General features: G+C 40.0%; 1 protein-coding gene across 1 annotated transcript in view; it reads left to right on the top strand.

Annotated features, from left to right (window-relative positions):
* The window catches only part of LOC111863139 (peroxisome biosynthesis protein PAS1), a 92,572-nt gene that overhangs the window by 62,786 nt on the left and 16,880 nt on the right, over window positions 1-12,906 (top strand). The window contains exons 15-17 of the mRNA XM_023849185.2: window positions 1,057-1,243; window positions 3,284-3,452; window positions 3,555-3,607. Of these exons, the coding sequence (XP_023704953.1) occupies window positions 1,057-1,243; window positions 3,284-3,452; window positions 3,555-3,607 (409 nt within the window). The remainder of the gene's footprint in view (window positions 1-1,056; window positions 1,244-3,283; window positions 3,453-3,554; window positions 3,608-12,906) is intronic.

The following is a 12,906-nucleotide window of genomic DNA, read 5'->3' as shown; positions in this document are numbered from 1 at the left end:
GAGACAACCAACCCCAGTCACAATAAAGATAGACCAAAAACAACTGGAGAATGTGAAATGTTTTAAATATTTGGGTAGCTTGTTAACAGATGATGGAAGGTGTACGTGTGAAATTAAATCTAGGATTGCCATGGCAAAAGCTGCATTTAGCAAGAAGAAGAATCTTTTTACCAGCAAATTGGACTTAAATTTGAGAAAGAAACTAGTGAAATGCTATGTTTGGAGCATCGCTTCGTATGGGGCTGAAACTTGGACACTTAGGGCAGTAGATCAGAAACATCTGGAAAGCTTCGAAATGTGGTGTTGGAGAAGGATGGAGAAGATCAGTTGGACCGATTATGTGAGTAATGAAGAAGTGTTAATTAGAGTCAGTGAGCAGAGGAATATCCTACACGAAATAAGAAAACGGAAGGCTAATTGGATTGGTCATATCTTACACAGTAACTGCCTTCTAAAAGAAGTTATTGAAGGAAAGATAGAGGGGCGGATAGAAGTAACAAGAAGACGAGAAAGAAGACGTAAGAAGATGCTGGATGACCTTGGGGACAGAAGAGGATACTGTCATTTGAAGGAGAAAGCTCTAGATCACATTACGTGGAGGAATTGTTTTGTAAGAGACTGTGGACCAGTCGTCTGACAGATTACTGATGATGATGATGTTTTATATAATCGAATCAGTCATTGGTTTTGTAATTTCATTGCTTTCCCATGGACAAATTGGAATATTCTGTATTTTTTCTTATTGTATATAAGATTGTATAGGAGGCACGTGATATAGATGTAGTAAATTAATGTTAATTGTTTAGTCAGTGCCTCATCTTACAAAGTATTGTCCATTCTGTAGGGAATGTAAACAATGAAAGAGGTTGTATATTGTAACACAACAGGATGCATGAAATGAAAAAATAAATAATATCTTACTAGTTGATCTCTTGATGTTACAATTTTTCACAGAGTAGGTGTTTTGAAACCTTGCCTAATTTCTTTGTATAAAGTGTTCTTGTTATAAGATCAGTCATTTGATTAATATGCATGTTCTGGTTTGTGTTCTTATAGACGGGGCCATGATAGTACTGGTGTGACGGATCGTGTAGTTAACCAGTTACTGACACAGCTGGATGGGGTTGAGTCTTTGCATGGAGTCTGGGTTGTGGCAGCTACCAGTAGACCAGACCTCATTGACCCAGCTCTCCTACGGCCTGGCAGATTGGATAAAGCTATAAAATGTCCTCTTCCTGATAAGGTACATGCCATATTTTTGTCAAAAAAAAATATGTCTGAAAGTTGTGGTGAATAAAATATAAAAATTCTGCTTCCCAGAGTATAATTTTATGCAGTAGATTGAGGCAGATAAAACTGAATGCATTGTGACAACTTGGTACTGATGTTTGTGTCTACAGACTCCACCATGTAATCCTTGATGAACACTGAAACGAAAGTGCTTCTTGATAAAAATTTGACTGATATGGCAGCAGTATGGAAATGCACACCTCCATAGTTCACAATGCAGTTCCTTGATGAACACTAACATAAAAATGCCCCTTGATGTTGTTTTGACCAATTCATCATTTTCACAAAAGAATGGAATTCCTATAGAATGCATTGTCTTAACACAGTATGGATATTTACAACTATGGACTCCACCAAGTGATCCCATGTGATTTAACGTTTCTGTCAGTTTCCTGTTTCCTTCCACCACCCTAACAGAGAAGACCCAAAGTTATTAAGAAGTGTACTCTGTATGGTAGCCGTGACAGTTGTGTGATTTGCAAGAATTGCAATAGAATGTTTGGGTGTGATTTGACTCCTTATTTCCCACCAAAAATAAATAAATAAATGAGGTAAAAAAAGTATAAAGCCATTCCTGTAACAGGCTGTGCAGGCCCATATGACTGAGATGTCGAGGCTCCCACCTTTTCTCTAGACAGTGGACTCATAATTGGCAGTAAGATTGTGAACCTTATGCGTCTGCTGCCCTTTACCCCTAGGAAGATTCCTGGTACTCATTTCTGTTAGAGACTGATTTGAGCCCAAGGCCATAGTACAGCTGGAAGAATTAGGTCAATTGAAAAATCCACATCATCGGGACTCGAGCGCACAGTATGGCCTGTAGTGTAGTACCTCAACCAGCTATGCTACCGCGTGCCCGCAAATAAATAAATAAACACCATGAGTAAAATTTAATTTTTAATTTGAATATTATTCCTCTAAAGTTTTAGCTAGTGTATATATGAAACTGGAAAGAAAAGTAACCACATCCAAGGTGAACTTCTGCTTGCTATGTAGCTATGTCATTGGAGAAGGTAATGAAAGAGTGGATTAAAAGAAATTGTGGGTTCTATAAATGGATATTAGATTATTTGTAGAAGCAGAAGATGGTTTGGAAGGAATTTTCTTCCATTCTCATATACATATTTTGACATGTCTAACCGTTGCTGGGCAATGGGAGGTGGAACTAGTTACCACGAAGACAGACCCTTGATAAACAGTCGGATGCCAAGTTACGCAACAGTAAGGAATGCTGTGTTTCTCACTGCCGTGCCAAGTAGAGCCGAAGTGAGCCGAGCCGAAGCACGCTGGTTGCTATGCAGCAATAAACAACCCTCGGCAGCGTTCCCCAGCAACGCCTGTAAACACGTCTTTTACCCAACAGTGAAGCAAGGTGTGTTTTTCCTCTGTCCGACTGATGGTTTATAAGAGAGACTGGAATTTCTAAGCAGTCAGTTGAAATACAGCAGCAGTCACAGAAAGAAGACCCAAACGCGTGGTGGGAAGATTTTATGTGATAGTGCGCAATAACTGAGAAGTCAGCCAGTGAAGACTTATTGTGTGTAGTAGTACAGTTTTATTGGGAGTGTGTAATTTGCAGAGAGACGTGTATAGCTCCCACGTTGTAAATACATGAAGACTACTGAAGAGACTATTGTGTGGGGTTTTTAAATTGTCTAAACCCGCAACAGTGTTATAAGTATTTGTAGTTACGACTTGTAGGTTGTTAAATAAACCAATTAACAATCTGAAAGGCATCTTCAGTAGCAAAACACATTACAGTATTATGAAATATAATGTTTGCACAATACCAGACTTTTTTCCTTGCCAAATTTCTGTAAAAAAAATGAAATTTTGAAATTTAGCTGGTTGGATGGAAAGGTTATAGATGGAATGATTGAAGAATGATGTACATGAATCATTTTTTGCTTTCATCTCATTCATTTATAGTACATGGTCATTGTCAATAATGTTTTCTAAGATTGCATACGATAACAATGGTATTCTTTTGCAGGATGATCGCTTTGCAATTTTGCAAGCACTCAGTCGCAAACTTGTTCTGTCAGATAACACTGACCTTGGAGAAATTGCCAATGAAACAGAAGGGTTCACTGGTGCTGACCTGCAGGCTGTGTTGTATACCGCTCTGCTTAAAGCTGTGGAGGAAACTGTTACACCATCTAGTGAGTGATATTGCTTGGCAAAGAACTTTTTCTCCAGCAGTGTGAAACTTAAAGGAAATAATTTTTTATTATTGCTGCTGTAATCATTATTCTCTTTTGCAGATGCTGATAACAAAGATATAAAACTGCAACCTCTTGCTAGAGACTTGAGCGATGTAAGTAGTTTCCATTTACAGTTTACATCATTTCATGTTATTGCCATGATAAGGGCTGTCATTAATTTATATACCTCACCAAATATTATTATTCTCATGGCAGTGGATATTGAGATTATAGTCCTGTGGGATGTGATACATGTAGTCTAGTAGACAGGTATATTTATCCTCTTTCAGGGCCACATTTTCCCACTGAACTGTTCAGATTCCTGTACCAACCACTCCCGTCCCTATATTACATACCGTTTTTTCACACTTGGTTCACTTCTACCCTGAAGATGGAGGCAGCATGGTCTGCTGATATATTGTTACTTATCTACCAGACTGATATCCTAGAAGAATGTATCTCATTAGGATGAACAAACCAGGGATGATGAGGCAGACGAGGTAAATAGCATATATGGGAGAGGTGAGAAATGCATAAAAAGTTTTGATTTGGAAACCGGAATTTAAGAGACTGTTCAAAGAGCAAGGCATAAATTGAAGATAATATTGTGGCATGTCTGTTGAAAGCCAGAATTGTGAAGCCAGCAGAGACAGCCATCGCTGGAGAACTACTCTGCAGACATGCCTGTTGCTAGGCAATGGCTCAGTAGCCATCATGCGATCACCGCAACAAACACATGTAACAATAAAGTAACTGTTGTAAGCGATGTTTTCTAGGTGGCTATATAACAAGGTTGGTGTCTCCACCTTATCGTGATGAAGATGTTTGAGTATGCCAAGGACCGTGAGAGCTATACCAGCCGTAGCATAGCTACTGGCAGGGCCTCCCTTGCTGAACAGGTCAAAGGGTAGGCATCAGATGAAGAGAGACACCAAAAACTGATGCCGGAAGCAGCGTCATCAGCAGCGACTTAAAGCACAGAGCAAATGATGCTCGAGATGGTTCAAGTTCATATAGCAACAGGCGTGACCAGAGTGATATGAATGACTGTTGTACTGCGATGTGGAAAGCAAATAGAAAAACTACCACATTATCACTTTTCCTGGATAGTCTCTTTCCAAAAACAGAGATACCATGTATACGAGACCAATTGGATTGGTCATATCTTACGCAGTAACTGCCTCCTAAAAGAAGTTACTGAATGAAAGATAGAGGCGTGGATAGAGAGACCAGAAGATGAGGAAGAAGACGTAAGAAGATGCTGGATGACCTTGGGGACAGAAGAGGATATTCTTTAGATTGTATTAAGTGGAGGAACTGTTTTGGAAGAGACTGTGGACCTGTCGTCTGACAGATTACTGATGAATGAATGAATAACAAGGACCAGCGGCCGTTACAGGAGAGCCCTGAGACCGCACTTACAAGAGTAGGAGGTTGGTGTGAGATGGCCACCAGCTTACGAGGACATGAGCCCAGTAACAGAGGAATATCCACTGCTGGAAGACGTTTCTAAGCAGAGCAGCAAAGACTAATACTGAGAACACTACTCTTGTAAAGAGTAGTCATGAGTTATGTCTAAAAGTGTCCAATAAATCTGATTACCTATGCAAACTCCTTCTTTAGTCACACTCAGTCACTTGGCAGCTGGTGTCAGAAGTGGAATACTTGATTTAGAAAGGAGTGGATTGAGTGAATAATTCAGCTGAAGACATTGGATCATTATATTGCCATAATATGGAGATGGAATGTGGGCTGGCTGAAGTACGAACCAACCACGCTATGCTACCAGTTAGCAGCTTCTCCCTGCTTCTGCCTACTCTTTACTTTGAGATGGTCGCTACTTTCATCCTAAGTTCAGTTGTCATGTTCATAATGCTCCTCAGATGGACTAGGGTGTCCAAAAGTTAAGCCTTCGGCAAGAAAAGGCAGAATCTCAAAATGACAAGTATTTAATAACAGTAAAACATGATTCATGATACACAGCTCAGAACAATAAGAAAATAATAGTGACTGACCATTTCTTCAGTAATAGAATAGAATAGAATATATGAGGGTTAGGCCTTCTCGGCCCTTGCACCGCAACCTTAGGTCGATTGTGCTTCCCATTTTTTAATTATTCCCTCAGCAACCCCACGCTTTGGATGAAGCGCAGGATTTTGGACGTGGGGACGTCAAAATAGTCACTTGGTTCCATAAAGTACTGACCCAAGTGACGTAATCGTAAATAAGCTAATGCCTCACATTCACACAGGACGTGTGTGGCTGTTTCATTTTCTATCTGACACCTCTCACAGGTGGGTTTCTTCAGTAATACTCTCTATGCACTGCAACAGCTGCAAAACCAAACTTCGACCACCTTGGTCTGTCCAGACAGAAAACCAAGTAACGTGAAGAATCACTTGGAGCAGTCTGCTTTCTCCCAGACACAAACTCACAAAAGCACATTTAACATTCGAGACAACCCAGATCACAATGTTACCCATTTATGTGCTCCTAACAGTAACCCAAACAAATAATAATTTAATACCAAACAGAAAATCTCGTTGCAGCATCCCCAATGAAAAGCTTACATTATCGTTGCAATAAATAGGCCCCTTGCCATCAACGGCCAGAGGGAGAATTGAAACACATTTTGGAGAGGCAGATTGAAATGGATTTTGCAACCCACTTCGCTGACCTATCCCCACGTGTACTGAAGAAGGTCTTCCTTTCCGGACATGGAAGGAAGCGGAAATCATGTGGTAGAAAGGGATGGACCAACAGTGAANGGGGGGGGGGGGGGGGTGAAGGAGAGGAGGGTACTGGGCTGGACAGCTGGAAGCGACTCCTGCATCATCTGAGTAGAACAATTGCTCAGATGGATTCTGATTCCCCAAATGGAAGAAGAAACCACTGGCGGCTTGCATGTCAGTGCCATAGGAGTACCAGGCACTCCAGGATATTCTCTCCATGTAAACAGAAAGAGTGGTGACCCTGATAGGCTACGCAGAACAAGCAGCCTTGAGAAGAGAGCAATGTGACATGTCTGCTGAAAGCCAGAATTATGAAACCAGCAGAGACAGAGACAGCCGTTGCTAGGGAACGGCTCTGCAGACACACCCATTCCTAGGCAGTGGCTTAGTAGTCGTCATGTGATTGCTGCAACAGGCACACATGCAACAATATAATAACTTGGAAGCAGGTTATCTGTTTGGTCCATGCCAAGGCTATGTATATCAAAGACCAGCTGCTATTATGAGAGAGTCCTGAGGCGGCAGTTAGAAGAGTAGGAGGTTGGTGTGAGATGGCCACCAGCTTGCAAGGATGTGAGCCTGGACGCAGAGGAACGTCCACTGTTGGAAGATGTCAACAAGCAGAGCAATGAAGACTGACTGAGAACTAGTCACGAGTTGTGTGTAAAAGAGTTCAATAAATACGATCACCAATCCAAACCACATCTACAGTCACAGTCAGTCATGTGACACTATTAAGATTGATCTTAAACAAGTAGAATCTGAATGAACTTATCTGGCTTGAGTTCAGGTTCATTGGCAGGTTTGTGTGATGAATCTTTTGATTCCATAATAGGCAAGGAAGTTCTTGAATACTAGCAGGTGAGTGACTGTTAGATTCGTAAGTAAACTCTGCTCCTACAAAAACGATCATGTCATTTCAGGGTTCCAATGCATTGGAAAAATAGATAATAATTTCTCTGCAGTTTTGTTCTGAGGTTGTCATCTTTACAGTGCAATGATGCTTTCAGTTACTAATGTTATATAGTTTTGGATGGTAGGATTAGTGACTTATGAACTGGAAGCAATGTGGAAGTAACGTAGTGTCATGACATTTGCAGAACCATAAAAACTAGCGGCATGATTGTTCGTTGGACCGAAATTGACACTGGGACATTCCAAATAGAAAGCAAGAGTTCCATCCACTCAGCTATCTTATTCAGGTCCATTTTAATTATTCAAGTTAAAGAATGCTAGGTGTGATAATCTAATAAGACCAAACCATGGAGATGATGAGATTCGACTTTTTCACAGTGGTGAACATTAAGAATACACTCTGCTGGGTTGTGACAACATAAATTCTTTAAGATACCAAACAACATGCTGTCATGTCCCAGTAGACTATACATTTTCATGTTCACCACCATGAGAACATCAGAGCTCATGAAACATAGGTTATTATGTCAGTGCACAATTTATGTTGGCTGGAACTATTAAAATAGAATTTGGCAATGGATGAAAATAAATGTTGGATTAAAATTTATACATATTTGTCTATCAAACTGCATGTAACGTCCCAAATAACCTCTTCTTTTTGTATTACAACATGTATGAATGAGGTGTTATCCTCCAAAATATTTAAGTAGGGTCATTATGATGATGTGGGGCATGTGGTAGTGTAGTTGGTTGAACCACTATGCTACAAGCTTGAAAGTCGTGGGTTCAATTCCTGATGAGGTTGTAGTATCTTTCAGTTGACGTGATCCTTCCAGCCGCACTATGGCCCTGGGTCGACTCAGCCTCTAACAGAAATTAGTACCAGAAATCTTCCTTGGGGTAAAGGGTGGCCAGCACATAAGGCTGAGAACCTTACCTCAACCTTACCACCATCTGTGAGCCGACTGTCTAGAAAATGTGGGAGCCTCGACGTTTCACAACCCTATGGGCCTCCATGGCCTGTTACAGGGATAGCTTTATCATTATGATGATGTATATTTCTGTTTGAATTTTCCGTCTTTTTAACAAAGAATGTCATTCTTAAACAATCAGTGCACCATGGTCTCAAAAAGCTGCAGATGATTCAGGCGAATAACATCATCTTGTCTTAATGGTGTTTCCCATGCCCTGATGCAAGAGAGTGCAGGTTATGGGGAGATCAAGGAAATTAAAATGTGTATTCTACCAGTTAATGTGAAAACTGATTTTAATGAACATTTTACGCTTTAACTAGTTTGGAGGATGTTTTCATTGCAAATGTAGCAGCACTGGTCTCTGAATAACAGAAAAGAGTAGTTTCTTGCTTCTGGAGCCTCTTGTTTACCTTGCAGCTTGATGATTGGTGGATAATTGTATTTTCATGTTTGCAATGGAAAATGGGAAAAAATAAGTTTAGTACATTTGCTACACCAAGGTAAATGAGAAAAGCAAATTGTGGAGGAATTCAATCTTGCCTCATTTATGTAGCAATGCAAAATGTAATTGATTCTTGCTGCCATTAACAAAATAAACTTCCCTAGAAGAAATTTCGAAAATTGGTTTCTTTCTCAAGGGATTCCCAACTGAAAGCAACACTGTGGGGTGGAAAAGCACAAGAAGTAGAGAGTACTCTTAACAGCTCCTCAACTGGAACAGAATTTTAATTGCTAAAATAATATGTGTAATGTTTGATCTTAGAGTTATTGATTTTGTGTAATATTGTTCTTATTTAATTTGACACTGGATGTTATACAGGGTGGAACAGATACTTATAACTGTTGGGATGGGTTCCATGTATACTAGTATGTTCGTATAAGAAGATAGTTTCTGTAGAAATTGGTTGGACTGGGTGGTTCAGTTTAACACCTTAAAGGGCAGTGGTTACTGTATTTCCACCTGCTCTAGCATTCAGAAATTCTTCATTTTTCTCATAGAATGTATTTATGGGTTCTGTATGAATCTCAGAATAAAGAGCATTAACCAGTTTCTATTTGTAATGGAGATACAGTGAGTTTTCTGTGAAGTAGAAACTGAATTTTTAAATGTCACTTAAGTGAACATCGTGCTTCAAAGGGTCAAGCACAAGGCCTTGCTTATGTCAGTTTACATGTGACTCATGGTAATCCCATCTGAGTTGTTTAAGACATTCCTGTATCTCCTGATTTATCATTTATGGTCATAACAGACTAATGCCAAGGAATGGAGGCCTTGAGAAGCTAATAGTTGCTCAGCTAGTTAAGAAGTTAATTAACTCTTAGGAAACTTGAGTTCATTACTGTGTTCACAAAAGCCTGCCACCAGATCCTATTCTCAGAAAGATAAATCAGTCTGTTTTTGTTATTTTGCGCTGTTTCTTTAAGACCCTTCTTAATGTTGTCTTCCAATCTTATCCTGGTCTTCCAAGTGACTGCTTACCAAAGGCCTCCCAACTATCATGTTCCCCTTATGAGCTAAGTCCAACTCATACTGATTGCCTCCTTTATACATTTTCTCTCTCTAAGGTCTTAGTAATTTCCATAGCATTCAAGTTACAATTCACATTTCTCCTCCGAGTAAGATACCGTCATTTGCGCTGGAAATTATGTGGATGATTAGTTAGATCCAGTAGCACAGGCTGATTATAGGCCTACATGTTCTGGGGCCCTGGGATAAGTGGAAGACTTTATGGTCTCCCTTGCATGATTATATTTCACACATCCATGTCCCGCTGAACACAATGTCTGTTTTTATTTATTCTATTTTATAAAAGTCCCATATACTTTGGCAGTGTTTAATATTATTAGGTACATGATCTAATTACAGCAAGAGATTACAGTTGATAGATATGAAGTATACATAAACAATAAGCATTAAACTAAATAGCAATTACAGTTAGAAGTGGGTTCCATGAAAAGGAATGCCTTAGACCCAGCACCCAGTTACAGCCCAGTCACCGTCCCCCTCCTCCCCCAGTGTCCCAAAATTGCCTATTTATATACTTACTTAAAAACTTAACTTATTTACTCTCTATGTGATAATGTGAGGGCTGGCAGACACTTCAGTGTCCCAGTGACGACTGAGTGCGGAGCATGGGTGGAATGATAGCAGAGAAAATGTGTGAAAAGTTGCTTATAACTGAATTCGGGAATCTGTGGTGAGAAACCAGTGTCCACCGCCTGAGCCGTTTCTCGGGCCTACTTTCCTATTATATTGAGTGCTTCTGCAGGGAAGGATCATTTGACCCGGACATACTGTGATATCTCGGGCTCTTGTCGAAACTTATTTAAGAAGATGAGTTTCCAAGACTTCAGTTTATATCATTTAAGTTCCTGGTTGCTGTGAGTTATTGTATTCAACTTGCGATGTAACAAGGGAGGGTAAAAATCCCTTCTTGCTAATGAAGACTGCTGATGTAGTTACCATAGTGGCATCAGTAAGTGTTAATACAATTCCCGCGAGGGAACTGTGGGGTGGCAGAATTAAGTAAGGGAACCAGAACCGCCAACCGGTTTTCTTCACATCACCGTGTCATTAGTAATCCTCGCCACGGTCTCACTCCCCTGCCTAATCCCGCCCTATCGAAATTTGACAGTACTCGGTTGCGTTATATCACAGTATTTTAGTCAATGCACAAACTTCAGCGGAGATGAATTACTGCTTGACTCCTGCGAGGCCGTTTGTGCCCGAATGTGCCCATTTTGAAATACTGCTCAGATGTCAGCTAGCCTTCATGGCTCATTCACAATAAAAAATTGAAAGAATTCGACGTTAGCGTCCCTTTGCCTGCCAATATAACGCGTTAACGTCTGAANGTCTTCAGATTCTAGTACTCAATATGTTTGTCTGTTATTTCAGCAAAGAAATGTCCGATCGGAGAATGTTTTACGTGCCGCACCAGTAAACACTTTTTGAAAAATTTTCAAATTCTGATCTTATTTCAAAATTAAGTTTCTCAACTCAGCCTTTAATGTAAATCCCAAGAGGGCTGTGCAGTGAAACTTACTCACGATTACGGTCTCGTTATTAAGCGTCCGTCTAATGTACTTCATGGAAAAGGCACATAATAGCCCATTCGCATAGTCACAAATAGCGCAGTGTTTTAAAAACCATTACAGTTAACGAGATTTGAAGTTCTTACTGCGGTGTTCTGGGGAGCGACACCGCGGAGTTTGGTCAATTTGATAAATAAATCTGCCTGTTATTATTCCACCACATTTAAAAGAGCCGTGGGACCCATCTAGCCCCATATTAATATATTTTGGAAGGGGGGAGAAGCTGTTTTTCTTGAAATCAAACGGCCAGATAGACACGGCTGACCACTCACCTCTATTTAACATCAAAATGTAAAATGCTGAAAGCAACCCTTACGCCCCTTGCATGCCTTCATTTCATCATATAGAGGTAATTTTTACCTTTCTTCCAACAAGGATTTCTTGCTACAAGCCCGTTTCAACTTTCAGAAGTTTTAAATCCAGCCTTTCCATTGACCTAACCTTCGTTTAGTACGAAAAGATATTTGGATAAAAATGTACACAGTTGAACCTCAAATAAAGTTACGTTGTTGCTGTAGATTACATTGAGCTGGTTCAAGTTCTTTCATGTGGTGCGCACGATCGGTGACTTGTTCTCTTGTCGTCTTCATAGGAACTGAGAGTCATCTATGGCAGAATGCTGGGATCATTAGCTAGTCCAGTCATGTTTGTGCAGGTTCAGTACCTGTTCACGCTTTGTTTTATGTTTCGTGTTGTATCGGACATAAAAAAGTAAAGCTATCCCTGTACCAGGCCGTGGAGGCCCATAGGGTTGTGAGACGTTGAGGATCCCACATTATCTAGACAATCGGCTACTCTAGAGTTACTCTAGAAATTGTTCGCCTTTTATGGAGTCCCGAGGGTTCATTACCGTGTTCACAGGAGCCCGCTACTCGTCAAGTGAATTCAGTACGCACGTCCACCAGAATTCTTCAAGATCCGTTTGAGTATTATTTCCCATTTACGCTTAAGTTCTCGAAGTTGTATCTTCCCTTCAGGTTTACTGACCAAAATGTTGTACCCATTTATCTTCCATGTATCTCATCTTCCTTGATTTGAACGTCGTAATACTATTTGGCGAAGAGTGCAGATTATGAGGTTCCTCGCTGATTACTTTGGCAGTTCACCACTGCAGTATTGATTTTGTCACTTCGATGACAGTTTTACGAACTAGGAGACATTAAAATTAAATTTTTGTTGCTTTGAGTCTTTAGCCTGTTGTTTTCCAAACTTATTACATGTCGACCCACCGTAAGAAACTCATTTTGGCAGCGACCAGAACATAAATATTACAATTATAAATCACTGGGAAATATTAAGAAAGTAATACATGGTTTGAATAAATTAATACTATGAGTGCAAACGTAATGATATTTAAATTTGCGTCTTTATGAATGTGACAGGTGTGCCCATCTCGTTTTCATGCTTTCTCCTCGGTTCGGAAAACATTGACAGGGCTACATGCACATCATGTTTACTGTGAAGTTCCTTATTTCCTTTACTTTTATTCCAAATAACGTCAAAAATCTTAGTTCACCCACGTAGGATGTTGTGAACGGCAGGAGTATCAACACAGCCATTATGTTAAATCGTGTTTGTCAGAAGTATAATGTTTTCTTGGAGTCCTCGGACAAGAGGCGCATGCTGAACTAGATTATTGTTTTTTTTTTCTTGTAGTTTCAAATTAAGTTCATTTAAGGATTGAGAAAAGTCAGC

This window comes from Cryptotermes secundus, unplaced genomic scaffold (assembly GCF_002891405.2).
Source record: "Cryptotermes secundus unplaced genomic scaffold, Csec_1.0 scaffold6, whole genome shotgun sequence".
Taxonomy (NCBI): Eukaryota; Metazoa; Arthropoda; class Insecta; order Blattodea; family Kalotermitidae; genus Cryptotermes; species Cryptotermes secundus.
The sequence above is the reverse complement of the archived record's forward strand: the minus strand, read 5'-3'. Positions and strand labels throughout refer to the sequence as shown.